Here is an 18320-nt window from a genome sequence, read left to right on the forward strand (position 1 = left end):
AATGCTACTTGCAGATGTACATGTTATTTGAAAAGAAAAAAAATTACTGCTTAGGTCTATGCAAATATATTCATCGCTTTAAGGTAAATTGCTTGTTTCATTTTTCATTATTTTTTAAAAACAAATGTTATTGTCAATATGGGCAAAACTGGCTGAGAAAAATGTATAAAAGATACTTGCCAAAGATGCTAGTTTTGAAGTTAATTAAGCATGAGGACATTTAGCATAAAATGCAAACAATGCATTAACAAAAGGCTTCTTTCTTAGGAGCGATTCTGTTATTCCGTGCTATTAAAATGAAATGGGGCTTGGGGAAAGTGGAAAGATCTGTTCTGGTTAATGCACAGACTTTCACCCCCAGATTATTTGCCCCACATTATAGATGGCCCAAATAATTTACCGTTTCACTGTTTGTTACAGTTTTACTCTTGGTTTTACAGCATTATGTGTACACTGTTACTTCAACATTAGAATGTCTGGGGGTCACTTACTTTCAATGCATCCTTCACTGCAGTCCTGCCTTCTTTGCCCAATAAAACATTGTAAGGATAGAGTCTTTGAATGACATGCTGTGATGACATCATAGGAAATGCATCCTAAGAGAAAAGAAATAAAAAAGACATGAGTTTAGCACAATACTGCACTATAAAGTAGACAGTGGAACAGAGGTGTAGAATGTGTCCCACCACTATAGTTCTGGCAAGGCCACAAGTCCTGAAATTCAGTCTGTTACAATATTACGCTGGGTATCGACGTAAAATTAGTATGTGAACAGAACGGCAGGATTAGAGAGGCCTCGGTGAGATCAGAGAAAACGCCTAACTATCCCTCATAAAGTCAAACTGTTATATTTATAGTGTTTGTATCAGCACAGCATAAACAACTTTAGCCGTAATGGTTTAGCAAGGAATCTCTTACACTAAATATAGATATATTTTTAGACATACCACAAAGCGTCAGTGAAATGTTTAATGTTAACATAATAAAGTTAAAAAAAAAAAAAACAATGTTAACACTTCTTTAAGCTGTATTTCTGTAGGTCAATTTTCTGGTATTTTTTTTTAAAACATTTGATAGAAGGATATGATGAAGAGAAAAAGAGAAATATAATAAGCTTCTACAGCCTTATATATTTGAAGCAGGTCCAGGTAAACTCCTGTGGACTTGTATATATAATGGTGGCATGTCTGGGAATTTAGAAGTTAGGTGCTACACTGAAGCTACTGAGTTTCAAGGAAGAAATGTCCTAATACTGCTTATGTCATAGCCATACGAGTTATAGATTATCTAGACAAACTCTTCTCTGCCAATGCGCAAAGCGGATTCTTACCAAAATGCCAACGGCTGCTGCCAGGCTGTCTGCTGGGAAATCGGGCAGACCCAGGGAAGACGATTCTTGTGAGCAGAGAGTCGTAGCGAACGACAATAGCTGGGAAATTCTGGCAGAGAGATGAAAATAGCATTGCTCTAGATTTCCGATTAGAAGACTTTGCATCTATTTAACCCCAAAATAATATGATTATAACCATTAGACATGTTCTGATTATAAATCACTGATATTTATTTCCCCTCTACATATGTTTAGATTATTTTTGGAATAAAGAGATTTGGGGTAGTTATTATGGATCATAACTGAATAAATTGAAGAATCACTTATTCTGCTGGTTAGATGCACATTTATCTAAAGGACTTTTTTCTAAGATGTATAAAATATGTAAATAATTGTGGATACTCCATATAATTCTTTGAGTAACCTTTCCTCTCACTTAGCGTACGCCAAGGCCCTATTCTAGGACCATTTCTGTTCTTACTTTACACTACCTTCCTTAGAAAATTAATTGTGTCCTTAGGCTTACAGTACTACCTTCCTTCCCTCTTTGATCATGTCATTAGTTGCCTTCCCTTTGTGTCTAACTAGAAGTCAGCACTATTTATAAAACTGAATTAATCTTCCCCGTCTCCAACACTAACACTTCTTCAACAGTCCTCACACGTCAAGACTATCATCCTATCCCAAACACTCACTGCATCTGTATCAGCACTGACTGTCACTCATTGACGTATTCGCCCCTCACATTAATTCTTTCTATTTCCAAAAACTGCCACAATCATCTTAAAATATTGCTCATGTTACTCTGTTCTATCACAAAATGCAATTATAGTTCTTGTTCATGCACTACTGGCTACATCTCCTCAATAATGTCCAAATATACAACTACCAGGTCTCCCTTCTCATAGGCTACCCCCATCTCTTGGAATGCACTACCACAGAGAATCTGATTCTCCCCTTTTTTTTGTTTACGTGTATTTTAGATTTCTAAAAAAGGGAAGAAATGTAGTATTACCTTTCTGCAGGAAGATTTGATCCGATGGAGTACAGTATCTGAAGCTGGTCCTATTTGGATACAAAACAAATTAATATACTAGCAGCATCTTCCCATATGCCTGTATCTGAGCAATGGTCAAGAAGCAGGTAGAAACATCCTCCAGTGAGTAAACACGCTTATAGGCAAGAAGAACTTTCAAAGCTTTATACAAATCTCTGTTCTCACACAGTTGATATTTAATAGAGCGGACCTTGAATGGGAGGTAATAAATGTCTCTTGCTTGGAATCTGGATCGTAACGGTGGGTCGAGAGGATTGCCTGAATACTTGGGTACCGGCAGGCCCAGAGCTATCACTCGGAAATCTTCACTGACACGTACAATCTTCCAGGCATCCAGTTCATTTCTACTGTGTTCCTGCAATGGCAGCCAAACCATGTTTAGTAAATGTGGTTTCTTTGAAGCATACACTATACCATGCAAACTACTATCCTGTACCCATCCCCTATGGCCAGTTCTAAACAGATACAGACACCCAAATTAGAGAAAACAAAAATCTGGAACAATTGGCATTAAGAATATTGCAATATTTGGGGTATACAGCCTTGATTGATTAACGCTGGATATTCATGGTGCAGAAATAAGAACACAATTTTATTTACTTCTGTGTTACCATCAAAGTGCATTCTTCAAGAGGATTATTTTGACTGGAAAATTAGTGTGTAGGAATTCAAATAATGTCAACCTTTACAGGTCACTTTTTTTCTAACTTCTAATATTAAAATGAAATGATGGTAACCCAGTGTGCATAAAACTCATATCACATTAATAAAACAGTAAATTGTCTTAGATATGGGTTCTCATTTTTCAAATGTTGGTTCCCAGCAGCAATAAGCTATCTTTGGTATATCAAATAATGGTCCACAGGTCCATCAAAATGTATTCATGAGATTCATTATGAGAGGAAATTAACGTAAGTCTACTTCTTCCCAACAGATTCATAATCTGTTACCACGGAGATCAGTAACGGCTATCAGCATGAGCCAAAAATAATGACAATTAATTTTTGAAGTAATCCTTTTTTTTTTAATCTTCTGCAACTAAATTCCTGAGGGATTTTCAAAATTAACATTTATGCTCAAAAATAGCAAAGTCAGAATCCTAACAAAAAAAACTAACTCTTTCAGTCAGTTGCATTTTTGTTGCTACGGTAACTTTCTCCGGCCCCAAACCTATTGTTCAACCAAACATCTCTTTCCATGTTATATACTCACCACCAGTCACTCCCAGCATTGGCTCGGCAAGGGGTCCAGGGCTGGTTTAGCCGGACCCCCTGTATACACGATCAGAAAAGGCTCCTAATGATTTCCATAGGAGCACTCTCATGCCATTGATTATCTTAACTGGTTTTATTTTTTTCTTAGCATTAATAAATGCATATTTAAGTACTCACAACGTACGTCTTTGTTGAGGAAGCTGTCTGGGACACTGGGGTGTCCCTTTAACAATATTCAAACACAATAAAAACATGTATTGCCAGCAAGACACTGAAAACCCTCAGAGATAAACTCAGATTCAATCAGAAAATGCTTTTTGTTTGCTAAAAAGTGAATGTGAAGCTCTGCGTCATTTCAGAAACAACAATGCAGTCCGTGCCAGAAAATCAGACGGTCTCCACCACAGGTAACTTATCATTACTACTTAACGTTCAAAGGCATATTTTGTTGTGTGCCAGAGACACAAAATAGGCCTCTGTATGAATAGGTGGCCTCCTGACATTCATAGTGTTGAATTTACTGGAAAAGCTTCCTCATAATACCATTAATTTTCACTATTCTGGGAGGTTTGAAGAGGAGATTCAGACTATAAACATAAAAAGCAAAACTAGGATGTGATTGTGGCAGTGAAAACCCAAAACACGAATGTCAGCTGTATAAGGACACTTATTAAAGAGTTGTAAAAGCAAATTCCCCTAAGAATGAACTGTATGCAATAAAAATAGAACAATACAGAGCAACATATATTTACTGGGTTAAATACCTACTTGATATGTTTGAGGGCTGGGCCATTCTGAGAGATAAAGGTAGTTGTGTTTAAACCACTCCAAGGTAACTTTCCCAGCATCTCTAGGACTAGTCCTGCCACAAGAGGAACCTCCGACCTAGTCACAAACTAGACTTTTCTTTTGAGCAGCCCAACATTTGGCTTCATCCCTCTTGCCCTCCATCCTGACTAAATTTGCGGTCCCTACCTATGAAGCCATACTTACAACACAATGCTGCAAACACAATGCTTCACCCTAGAGATGATGAGCTATATAGGCTTTACATCACACATCTCATTTTTAACTGAAGCCAAAGGATTTTGGTTTGGCTTCAGCGGAGTAGAGAACTTTTTGCTTTTTGCAAAAGTCTGGTGGGTTTAAGATGGCTTTCTTTGTCATAATTCCCCATAAAGCACAGCTTTGTAGCTCTTCCAAAGGATGGGTCCTTCCACCTCGCTTGTAGTTCAGATAAGCTCCTCTGAGTAACCACTGGCTTCTTGGCTGCCACTCTAATGCCCTCCTTACCCGGTTATTACATTTTTGGTGGATGGCTTTATCTGTATGTGAATAAGTGATTAAATAATGTGCCCGTGATGTGATGCAATTATTTATTTCCCAAACTGTTTTGGTCCAATAAAAGTATAATTTTACTAAGTACTAAGCAAAACGTTTATGAAAATTTAGGCAAAAATAATGGTATTGTTCATAAACTAGAACAGAATATTCATCTGTAGAGTTCATAATTTTATATAATTCAACAGACCCTCTTAAAAGTAACTAGTGAGGGTAAATAAGAGAAGCAGACATTGATAAACTGGTATATTCTAAATAGCCAGAAGCAAGTGCTGTTCTATGTCCCTGCCAAGCTACTGATAACTAATCTCACCCTTTGAGATTTGATCTTTACAAAGTTAAAAGCTCATTTCTCTTCTTATATTAGCATTAAGTGATCATTGATTATCTTTTTAAGTTGCAGCTTAAGGAGCTGATTTAAATTAATACAAATGTTTTATAGGAGAGCAAAAATGGAAACTCGCCTTTATTGCCATTGATCAAGTAATTCAACTTGTGTGTTAGGAAAAGCAATTTATCCTATATATATGATAAAATTACATGTATTCTCCATATGGCCACGTTAGCTCAAAATCATCTAAACATACTTGGAGAAGCAATTCCATTAACATTCATTTGAGATGTTATATTATCTTGATGTGTTTTTAGGCTTCTCTGTGCAGTACAGTATACTTCATATTAATCGTTAAGCTTTCATTTTGTAAATATACAGGATATTTTAGCTAGTATTTGGTTGTTTGATCCTCTAATCAAATTTGATCACTAGATAGCTAGTACAGCAACAACACCATGCAAAAATTATCAGGAATTCAAAACATTTAAAAGAAAATAAATCAGTATGTATGCTAGCATTGGCATCTATGGTAATCTTAAACTACACAAATTAGATTTATTTTTACAATCAAAACTTTACATAAAACTTGAGACACTAAGACGCTGTGTATGTATAGGCATATAGAAACACAAGCAGGCCCGGACTGGCCATCGGGCACACCGGGCATTTGCCCGGTGGGCCGGGCCACGGCAGGGCCGCATTGACTTAGGGGCTGATGGAGCTGCAGCTCCAGGCCCCTACCCTACCTACGGCCGCATTAACGCAGGGCATAAGGGGCACCTGCCCCTTAAGCCCGCCGCAACTGCGACCGGGTCCGCCACTCTAAGGGGCCGGGAAGTCCCCACCAAGGCCGGCCTTACGGGTCTGCGGCCGCACAGGGCTTAAATTAAAACATCGGGTTTTTTTTTACTTTATTTAACATGAAGGATGTTAAATAAAGTTGAAAAAAAAAAAAAAAAAACCCGATGTTTTAATTTAAACCCTGTGCGGCCGCAGACCCCTAAGGACGGCCCTGGTGGGGGCTTCCCGGCCCCTTAGGGCAGGGCCGACCTTTGGGGTGTGCGACCGCACAGGGCGCCACACTCCAGGGGGCGGCCGCTCATCAGGGGCTGCCAACTTGCGGCACCCGGCACTCCTCCAGAGACGGACAGTAATGTCCGCCGCTGGAGGAGCAGGCTCGCAAGGGAGCGGTATCGGAGGTCTTTAACAGACCTCCGGTTCCCTTGAGTGATTTTAAGCCGGGTTCAACCCGGCTTAAAATCACTCAAGGGAGCCGGAGGTCTGTTAAAGACCCCCGATACGGCTCCCTTGTGATCCGCGCGGCAACAGCTGCTGTGCGCCGGGGTTTGTTTTCAGATCCCGGCGCACAGCACTGAAGCCGCGCCCACCGCTGTCCGTGCCCTCTGAACCAGGAAGAAGACAGAGAAGACAGAAGAACTGAAGAAGAGGAAAAGAAGCTGAAAGAAGAAAGGAAAGGTAGGAAAGCATTAAGTGAGAGTGGATTGGTATGTGTGTGGATCAGTATATATGTGTGGATCAGTATATATGTGTGGATTGGTATATGTGTGTGGATTGGTGTGTATGTGTGGATTGGTATATGCGTGTGGATTGGTGTATGTGTGTGGATTGGTATATGTGTGTGGATTGGTATATGTGTGTGGATTGGTATATGTGTGTGGATTGGTGTATACATGTGGATTGGTGTATACATGTGGATTGGTGTATACGTGTGGATTGGTGTATACGTGTGGATTGGTGTATACGTGTGGATTGGTGTATACGTGTGGATTGGTGTATACGTGTGGATTGGTGTATACGTGTGGATTGGTGTATGTGTGTGGATTGGTATGTGTGTGCATTGGTAAGTGCGTGAGAGTGATGGGTGTTATGCTGTACCATTTCCAATGTCTTTTTCATGATCTAATTATGCTCTAAAAGTACATCATAACTCCCATCACTCTATACTGTTCCATACAGTGGCAGAGCTGGGAGGCAGAGGCCTTGCACCCCCACCGCAGGACTCCTGAAAGGTAAGTGAACTTCAAAGAGGGAGAGGGTAGATAGTTAGGAGGGGGTAGCTGCGGCGGGTTTAAGGGGCTCTGTGTTAATGCGGCCATATAGGACCTGTCAGTCCGGTCCTGACTGGGCCTATTTTAAGGTGGGGGCCTGGAGCTGCAGCTCCATCAGCCCCTAAGTCAATCCTGCCCTGCCGCGGGCCTGGTCGCAGTTGCTGCTTGCTCCAGCAACAAGGTAAGTAGGGTGAGGGAGGGGGGTGCAGTGAGAAGGGGCAGAGGGGGGTTAGATAGTGAGAAAGGGGGAGAGGGGATAGATAGAGGCGGTACATATTGAGAAGTGGGGAAGGGGGTTACATAGTGAGAAGGGGCAGATAAGATGAAGAGAGGGGGTAGTGTGAATGCGTATGAGAATTAATGAATAAATGTGTGGATGAATTGCTTGATTTGTGAGACTGCATTAATGAATGTGTTAATGATTTGTCTGAATGATGGTACATGAAGGGTGGGCTTTAACAATAAATAAATAAATAAATATGGGCTGCTCAGGCTTAAATGCCCGGGCCTATTTTTTGTCCCAGTCCGGGCCTGAACACAAGGTATATTTGTGTGTATCTGTCTCTAGGATTCTGGTGAAACCTAGATGTTACTGATACCGGATTCTTCATTGATGAGTCCACTTTGTTTTTTGTTTTTTTTTTAATCTTTTGGACTGTTTATCTAGTTTCCGTTACCAGGCTTGTTCCCGATGTTGTTCCTGCCCTGACCTTTGTTTCAGTATCCTGGTTACATTAGCTGGATCAGCCACAGCTAATGGGGTGGCCCCATCAGAATATGAAATGAAGTTGTGCGGTGGAGAAGAACATTTTTGCACTTCTCTTTATGAAGGAAGAACAATCCTTAACAACATATTATTGTCCATAAATATATATATATAGCATTTGTTTTTACTAATACTTATAACAGATAACCAGAAGTTGTTTTATATTTACCTGGAGCAGTTTATCGTAACGTTCCGCAGACATAAGGAATCTCCCGTCCTCCAGCTGCATCTCTCTGTTCTCTAACAAATTATTCAGCACAGGTAAGACATTCCTTTCTGCCTTCTCCAAACCTTCCAGCACCAGTATCCTTCCTTCTGTAGCGGCCCGGACTGCACACTTTATAGACAATCAAAGATGAAACAAACGTTAGTGTAATCAAGAAACGCTAATGGTGTAATCAAGGAAATCATAGTCTCTGATATTATGTAGAACACACCAGCAAGAACACGAGAGCCTGCCGTGCTCAGCTATATACAGATCATTTTAAGGAAAACTAGGGACTGCAGCGAATTCCATTAGAAAATGGTATTATCTGCTACATACAGAAATTGTTGCAAATGATTGGATGTTGGTTAATTTTCTCCACTAGCAGAGGCATCTCCCCAACATCATAACAATTCAAATTCTTGCAGGAGGCAGAAACTTTATGAATTTCGCCCTTGTGTTAAAAATATCAGGGATATATTCCTACACCTAATACAGCCAATTTAACTCACAAATTAATAATAAAGCTTACCAAGACCTGGGAGGCGTATATGACACTGCTAGGTAATTGAAGAACACAAATACAAATAATCCAATCATAGCTGCCCCACAACAGAAATGTGCCATTAGCATTATTTAATAATTGTCTTGCATACGATATATATATCACTCAGCTATGCCTATGAAAAATAATACAATATTAAAAAGGAACAATTGTGTCTTTCGGTAACGCACCTTTGTAAATACTATGCAAGTACAGAGGAAACCATGTGTTACTATTCCCAGTTATAAAAATAGTTTGAGCAAGCAGGTTTCCACATCTCACAGCAAGTACAAAAACAGGCAGGTCAGAAGAGCCAAAGGGTTCCTTCCTTCTGAAAGCCAAAATCTATGGTTTCTAAATTGGAAAATCAAAATCTATACAACCTTTAACAAAAAAAATATATTTTTAATATAGAACAGTGGCATTCAAGCCAATATTATAAAAAACAAATAGGCAATCAGAACAATAGCAATCTGAAAGGTCAAATGGCTTTTAACTTTTTTTTACGACTAGACAGTATGCAGCTAAATTAATTCTCTGTGAGTCACGTCGGACATACTGAAATTACACAGAACATGATTTCCATCGAGCTAATTAGAAAATATTTACTTAGCTATATCCCAATACACCTACTTACCATCTGCCCAATTATAACTCGTTTAACATGTTAAAATGGAAAACAAAATAAATGTGTTCCACTGAGAATGACCAGCAATACCCCCAGCTGGCGTTTTGACAGAATTAGACCAAACTCGGCAAATGCTGTATATTAACAGGTTCCCTGTACAGGTTTACTGAGCGCGTAAAAGAAGAAGAGAATAAACAAGCTTTCCCAGACACGGTAAAAACGTTTACAACGGAAATAGGGCAGCTCTTTTGGAACGTCTGATTCTGGATTATGAATGTGAAAGCTTAAAGGACTGAAATTTTTACAGCAGACCAGCTGGGCTGAACGGTTTCTAAATAGCCAAGAAAGTGAAGAGTCACTAAAGACGTATCTCAAGTGAGAGGAATAAAACTTTGTAGAAATGTGTCCAGGACTAAGGAACTGCTATACGTCCTACACATCATTAAAAAAAAACATTTTATTAATTAATGTGAATAATTATAGCATGTGTAAACCACATTCTCAGATCCGTACATTTTGTACAAAAGTATAATCCTAGAGGGTCATTGGTGTGATGGGAGGCTTGTGGGCAAGTGGAAGAAGCTCCCAAAATAAGGTGGAGTTAAATATACAGATGGAGTTTCAAAATACATGGGATAGGCGCTTGAATACTCTGAATCTAAGACAAGAATAAGGACTTCTTAAGGTTTGAGTCTTCACATCAGAAAAAAACGGGTTAGGGTCAGGCTGAATGGTTCTTTTATACAGGCGCATGTATGTTTACAGGCATTCTGTGCCATAAACAGCTACCATCTATTATTGTAGTTATATTACTTTAACTATTATTGTATTTAGTTATGAACATAAATCTCGAACTTGGAAAACCAAGAAATCCGATGTGTCACTTATTTTCAAATGTACTAAACATCATACATATACACCTTCTTGTTCTGAAAACAATGCATTCATGGAACAAGAGATCCAAGCGCACAGAAGCACGCGTGGCACGCAATGTGTGTAGCAGCGGGCAGGCTTGTGTGTGGGTAATAGCAGGTGGTCTTTAAACAAAGGGGTCTTTCCACAGCATTAAACAAAATTATTGATGTGTTTCAATAGCCCCTGGCCAAGCTTATGTCAACATGGGCAACATTTTTAAAAATCATTTTATTTGTCACTGGTAAACACATCCATCTTTTGAAAGAAATAGATATAACTACTGATATATTTTCAGAGGCTTAAGTCACCATATTCTTCTAGAACATAAGATAAATACCCCCAATACTGTGCTTTCTGGCTGGGGTCTGCATCTTCCCGACATACATTTTTAACTAGCACTGAAAGAGTTCATGTGGGATAGAACACACGCCACTCACTCGCATGTACAAATTAACACGGTGTCTTCGGCAGGCATATACAATTAGCTCTGTCGCCTGTTCCATTTTTGCAATTAGCTTCTTGGCCCCTCTTGTAGCTAGCATATATTACCAGGCAATTTATTTCAAATGGATTGCTGATGTTGTCAATTTGCAGACACACACGGTCTAATTTTAAGCAACTGGAATACATTATTTATTTATAGCAGTAAAAATGAAAATCACAAGCACATTACAGGAGATGCTATTTTGTAACTTGGACTTACTTTCTGCTTATTCTCTGTCACAGAAAGGCACCTGGACATTTTGTTAGGATACATGGCATCAAGAACTCTATCAGATATCAACAGATTAAATGAACACCAGATGCCTCTGCCAGAAAGCTTAAAATGGCCCATGGTTGGATCTTCCAGCGGGACAATGATCCAAAAGATACATCAAAATCAACACAAAAATGGTTTACTGACCACAAAATCAAAGTCCTACCATAGCCATCCCACTCCTCTGACTTGAACCCAACAGAAAACCTGTGGGGTTAACTGAAGAGGAGAGTCCTCCAGCATCGATCTCGATGGGAATGTTCTCAGATCCCTTGCCATGTATTCTCCAACATCATCAGACATTATAGGAGAAGACTCAGAACTGTTATCTTGGCCAAGGGAGGTAGCGCAAAGTATTGACTAAAAGGGTGCCAATGATTGTGCCACACACATATATTTAACATCATTTTTTGGATAAAGCTGTGTTATGTTTGCAATTACTTGATATCCACGAGAGCAGGGTGTTTTTGTGTATTGTCTGAAGAGAAGATCAAAAGGTTAAACAAGAAAGACATTTCTTCACAGCTTCCTTTACCAAGGGTACCAATATCACCGGAGGGCACTGTATTTAACAGTCTTTTAAAAGCTGCTGTTTCGCTAAGATAAAACATCCATTAAACGCTCTAATATGTTAAGCAAATAAACCTTGGCAGATCTGGCATTTTATTCCTCCTTTTGAAGGAAGCATTGCATAAGAACAACACAGAAATTAAATTTACATTACTCAAAGAATTATTTCTTGGCAACACTTGGGAATTCCTTTCCAAATAAAAAAAAAAATGAAGGAAGCTAAATTTTACTTGAAAGGTTTGGTCATTCAAGGGGACTAGGAATTATTTTAATCCCGCATATATTAACACATGTCTCAATTCACAGAGTAGGTGGAACAGAATCTTGAATAGGGTGTCTAACTCTTTAGATTCAGAAATAAACAGTAATCCCCCACCTTTAAAAGCATACACACTTCTTTTTGGGCCCCTGTGCAAATGGTAACTGGGCAAGAATTAACTATTCATTTAAAAATATTTAACTACAATGTTGTTTTTTATATTGTCACATTTGTTAATTCAGTGAAATTACAAGATCATAGATTACCCCCCAAACACTATGTGAATTTGAGTGAATTATTTTAAGTTGATTTACAGAATACACATGATAAATTAGAACAAGCAGCACTAGAAATCGGTTTAAATTAATTTACTGAGCTTTGATACTAAATGATCTGTCAGGATGGAGATGGGGTGGTTGCCCATATCCAAAAAAAATGTCTATGATCAGTGACATGTATTAATCTAAAAGCTTGAAGAGCAGAATAAACCTTCAGAAATGAGTTCCCGTCTCTGTACTGATGCTACCGATTTCCCTCACCATTCAAGATTTCTATGTCAAATAAAATCCCATGTTCATTAAAAAATCAAAGAAGAAAACAAATGTGTATAAGGAACATTATTTGGACAGTAATTAATAATGGTTTAGCTTTCAAACTTTTTGTGCACACATGGCCAACATGGAGTGTCAGCGACTTGCCTGGTCAATGTAAAAAGCTGTCCCGGCACGGATTTCTCTCCTCTGCTTGAGGTCAGCTTCAGTAGTATCTCTGGACAAAGCAATGTATTCTACCTCTCGCTTGGTGAGCTCCTAAAATGAGTTATGGAATATTATAAATAACACTTTATCTATATTACCAGATAATAATCCACCACACAATTGCCAAACAAAACATACCAGCAGTGACATTACACTTAAAGATACACTGAAAAACAAAAGTGGGCACAAGTGAGGCTTACCATCTATATCATTGGCTTTGATCTACATACCAAAAGGGACTACTCAATCATCTGTGTTAATTCTAATATGCTCCTTCTTTTAATTGTTATCTTCTTCACTCCGGCCCTTAGTGTTTGTGAATAACCCCCACAAACACTTAAAGTTCTCGCAGTTCACATAATTAAGCAATAACAGTAGGGTCTAGCAACGCCATGCTTAAGTCTTACCTTTTGTTTTCCCTATATATTTTACATTAATATACAGTTTGTGAACCCAAGAAACATAAGCTTACCAAATATTGCATAGCAATAGATCGTCTCAAAGGTCCAGGAGGTCCAATGAGAAATATATCTTGTCCTAGGAGGTCTTTTTGCATAATCCATCTCAGATGATGTACTACTGCCTGGCATAAAGGTTCAGGGGCTATAGACAAACAGAAAACAACCCAGTTATAAATGCTCATATGCACAACGTGTTATAAAATAAAAATAAACTCACTGCTTCTTTTTAATATTTAATACTATAGGTTCTTTTATTTCACATTGGATAAAATCTCTCATTTAAACATAAGGCAAGGAAAGGAGTTAGTACATTGAATTCTTATAAAACTATACACGATATTCTTATATACTATTATATATTCTTCTTTTCAAAAACTAAGGGAATTATTTCTCATTTTCATGCATCTCTGAAGTTTGTCTACATCAGCTTTCGATTTCCTGGATCTGAACAATTACCGTATATATTGAATTTCTCATATTTGATCACGGTATTTCACGCTTCAGATTGCTGATTTTAGTATACAATACTATAATATCTAGCTATACTATATTCTGCGTTTAGAATCATGTTATTATATGCAAAGCTTAAAGTTTTCAGTGGATTTGAAGAACACCAGGCACACCAGTAAGCACTCTTTAATGAAAATTGATCAAGCTAAACCAATATAGAGCGAAACAAAACATAATCAATCAAATTTACAAATTAAAGCTAATTATTGACTCATTTGTCAGATGCTCCAATTCAATTTTGCCATAAGCTTCTCACTATATATCCATTAAAGTAAAGCTGTTTTTCTTCATTCTACAGATTAAATGATTTTCATGATTAATTGTTAGCCAGAACAAAATGAGCACAACTCCAGTATATTAAAATGAAAAAGCCTCACATTATCAATCAATTAGTTTCATACATGTGGCTGACAAACCAAGACCGGGGCTTACAAGCTAACAAACAGAGCAACGAATAGATACATTGTACCAACAGGAGAACCAAAGCTACAATATACAAGGTCTCAATCACGGCGATACATGTATAGACAAATGAGAGAAGAAGAAAAGGAGATCAGTGCCCACTTAACAACCTATAAGTGCAGGGTCCTGATTTGGACAGGAAAGCAGGACATTAGCCAAAATGCCGACAACCGAAGCCCGTTTCATCCCTAAACAGGTATTATGCATGTTCCAAGCGTGTGGTGTTACAACGCTGCCTGGCCAGGCTGGGTGGCACCATGTGCTATTTTTCACTTGGTCAGTTTGATAATAACGCCACACTGCAGAAATAACTGGGGGGTTAGAAATTAGCTATCCCAAATTTTGAAATCTATAAATTTAGCTTCAAAACTAGTTTCTTCTACACATAAGTTTCTTTATTTCATCGTATACATGAGTGTCAGGCAAGAACGAGATGCTGGTGCTCTTACCGTGAAACAAAAGTGAAAAAATAGGTAGGTCAGTTTTTAGCATGTCTTTGGTCGCTGGCAAACCTTTTAGAAGGTGATTGAAAATGCAACTTGGAACCATTGAATGCCGCTGATCAGAACCAGATAAAGGAATTCTTGCATCACGTGTTTGTCAAATCTACTTAAAGAGAGCTTAATCAACTCAAAGATCAAGAGATCTAAAGTCTGATGTACATACAGGAACTTGCCCCGTGACTGATTTTCTGCATTGCTACATATTTTCCACATTTAGTTATTTGGGTCAGATCATTTTCTGGGTTCTAAATATAGAGAGGGCGTCTGAGAGAACGTGACACCAACGTTATTGCTCCAAACTCAATCAGTGAAAGGCATTATTAAGGTCAATTTAAAAAAAAGTTTTGTTAAACAGCCAGATCTGATTTGAGGCCAGACCTACCAAATGTAAATATAACTAATGCTGCTCCTTGCCATCAGATTAAAGCTATCAGAACATAAAGTACCAAGGGCGCATCATGTCATGTTAAAAAGGACATTCTGAACGGCCCCGGAAACGTTGTTATTGCATATCAGTCTGAGAGGGTTTAGTAGAGTAGTAAATCTTCCTGTCAAAACCTCTCAAAAAGCAGGGAGTAAGTTCCTCAAGGAACCTTAGGGATCAAGGGATCCGCAGGGCTGTCTCCACCATCGCACTGCGCAAACATGGGATTCATGGCCAAGCAGAAAGGTGGAGGCCACTGCAACTGGGTCAGGCAGCAAGGACCCCTAACACACAGCCAAGTCTATCTCAGAATGACCGAAGAAAGATGACTTATAGGACAACCAAAAATAGCAGACGTGTATGAGGGATTTTAAGGAAGGCTAATATATATAATGGCAGATAAAACACATAAAACATTCTTCAATGTCATCTTGAAAGAAAACTCCTACTTCTGTTTCTACGGTGATATCTCCTAGAAGCAACTGGGCTATTTTTTTCTGAGATGTACTATATACCGTACTTCATTTGTGAGTGATTTGTTTCTAAATAGGGGGTTTTCATCTTACTTGATGAAAATGACACTTGAATCATTTCCTATAACTGTTGACCATTTAAATAAAACAAAATACCTAACATATATTTAATCACACCAATGTGACTCACTCAAAATGCGTAGGGCGGTTTGTTTTTAAACTATACATAAAACGTTTTCAGAAAAATCACTCCTACATAGTAACTGTATTCTGGGAATATTGCCAAGTCAGAGAGTTACTTTTGAAACGATCCACTGTTACAAGCATTGTATACATACTGCAACGCAGCAGCTCTAATACAACGGTTGGATTTTAAGATATCAAAAATAATTATTTTTTTCTCACATCACATAATATTGGGACAATTCTGAGGGTTGCCTTCCTATTAGAATCTATACTATATTTGCTTAGATTCTTTTTAGAGAATTATTTTTGGCAGTTTAAGTAACAGCTAAAATATTTCAAATGCTGTGTGGAGCTATGTTCTAATCTGCTGTTTTATGTTGGAAATTCAAGTAATTTTTTTACTGCCTTTTCACATCTGACAGATCAGGCTATCATGTTAAATTAGGACGAAGGGCTTTGCATACTGGACTAGTGAAGCCCAATTACAAGAACCCAGAAGGCTTGAGACAGACAGAGCAAAATGAGCGTGTCGGGTTTCTTACATGATACCGAAGGGGGGCCACATTAGTTGCCATATTGCCTATTTGAAAATCATGGCTTCTTTATAGGCCGTCCTCTAACATATGACATGAAATTGAGTACATTTCAGATTCTGCCCAAATAAAAACATGTATACTGCGCATGGTTATAGTAATAAAAACATCAACTGCACATTTCCCAAAATTTGGGGAAAATCAAGCACAGTGTAGACGTTTTCTTTGCTACATTAAGTAGTCCTTCGCTTATTTATGAATGCCCAGTTCAGTTTAATTTGCTTATAATAAACTAAAGGAGAACATTTTCAGCACCACAGACAGCTCTAAATAATTGAACTCTGTCTTGCCACATAATATTCAACAAAGTACGAAGGTTTTAAAATAATGGACCCCCAAAATAATATAGAAAATGCTATTAAAAAGGCTGTGAACATAAAAGAAAGGTTAACCAAGTACATCTGCATGTACAGCGCGAACATTTGCTTACTGTAGTTCTGTGGCACCAGTTCTGGGTTCTTTGGAGCCTTCAGTTTATAGGATACATCTCCAATATTAACCGTGTCACCTGCAAGATGAGAAGGAAAGGCCAGACACATTTGAAATATTTTAATCTGTTTATGTCAAAAATGAAATTGTAAGTGTGATATTGACAAAACCAGTGCCCTCCAAGCACATGGCGTAAAATGCCATCTGTAGCTGCTTTTTTATGTTGCTTTGACTTGGTTCGGAATCTATGACAAATAAAACATGTGGCTAATAATATAAATGTCCAATAGCATTTATTCTTTAGTCTCGCTTTAAACATAAAATGCAGGTATCAGTATGGAAACATTGTTACCATTTCCACCTTCGATTGGAAAAAATAACAGGACTGCTAATCATGTGGTGTTTTTTATGATACAGCTAACTAAATGATCCATATAATATGTCTGTCCAGGTCATGTGATGTCTGCATTAAGAGAGATCATGGTTATATACAGCATATCCACCAAAAGCACTTAGGGTCCTAATACCTTTTCCTTAAACGCTGGGGAGTTTTTCGCGTATAAGGCTGTTGCCATTATGAACAGAACTGCATCAACATACAACAGTATGCCCATAAAATGACCAAAATCAGTATTAACCAAACCTACCACGTCTGATTTCCGTTCTTTACTTGGGCACTGAGCAAGGCTTTAAACGTTACAAGTAACGCGCTCTAGACATTTGTACTATCTGTCCTTTTGATTGCACTGTGTCCATGAAACGTACCTGTCGAAGTAGTGTGGCTCCGGAGAAGGACTTGAGGAGCTGCTCCCCGATGGTTCAATAGCTGGTTCAGTAGACATCTGACCCTTCTCAGAGATGAGGCTGGGAGAGACGCTGGGGGTGGTAAGCGAAGGAGTGACTGCATGGGGAAGGGGGCTTCCTACAATGGGGAAAATAAGAATGGCATGTACTAAGTATGAAACCTGAGTAGGAGCACCAAATAAATATGTCAGCTCACCAACTTTACTATGCAGGTTGAAGGGCCAAGCCCTTAGTTGCCCATGTACATTCAATTTGCTAGTTAAGTATACAGACGGTTTAAACTTAGTCATGTGTGTAACAGACATCCCATCACATTGCATCATAGACTTAGTGTGTTGGCATGGCCCCCGAGCCTCTTTGATTTTCAGATTATGAGCTGTGGCTAGAAATTCTGTCCACGTTTCATGTGGTTTTGCAATTACAAATATAGCCACTAGGGTGTCTCATGGAAATATAGGGACTTACACCCTGGATCCTTTGTGTGTTCCTTTTATGGGCTCCCAGCTCAGTTCATTTAGGTGAATGCATGATGGAAAGGACTGAACATAACGTACTTTCAACCATTATATTACATGCCCCCCCTGCACTAAGACCCTGCTTTACATTTGGTAGACATAATGTGAATATGAAATGACCTTCAGTGCATTATGCATTATAATTACACTAAATGTGAATGAGACAGGGCCAGAGGAAAATAATACATCTGCATAATATACACAAATGTATAG

General features: G+C 38.5%; 1 protein-coding gene across 1 annotated transcript in view; it reads right to left on the bottom strand.

The window, feature by feature from the left end:
- Window positions 1-18320, bottom strand: part of VWA8 (von Willebrand factor A domain containing 8) — a 115588-nt gene that overhangs the window by 96670 nt on the left and 598 nt on the right. The window contains exons 2-10 of the mRNA XM_053455473.1: window positions 17554-17710; window positions 16790-16867; window positions 13220-13350; window positions 12688-12798; window positions 8281-8448; window positions 2578-2742; window positions 2346-2395; window positions 1331-1439; window positions 492-596 (exon numbers count right to left, since the gene is read on the bottom strand). Coding sequence (XP_053311448.1) covers window positions 492-596; window positions 1331-1439; window positions 2346-2395; window positions 2578-2742; window positions 8281-8448; window positions 12688-12798; window positions 13220-13350; window positions 16790-16867; window positions 17554-17695 — 1059 coding nt within the window. The 5' untranslated portion in view covers window positions 17696-17710. The remainder of the gene's footprint in view (window positions 1-491; window positions 597-1330; window positions 1440-2345; window positions 2396-2577; window positions 2743-8280; window positions 8449-12687; window positions 12799-13219; window positions 13351-16789; window positions 16868-17553; window positions 17711-18320) is intronic.

This window comes from Spea bombifrons, chromosome 2 (genome assembly GCF_027358695.1).
Source record: "Spea bombifrons isolate aSpeBom1 chromosome 2, aSpeBom1.2.pri, whole genome shotgun sequence".
Taxonomy (NCBI): Eukaryota; Metazoa; Chordata; class Amphibia; order Anura; family Pelobatidae; genus Spea; species Spea bombifrons.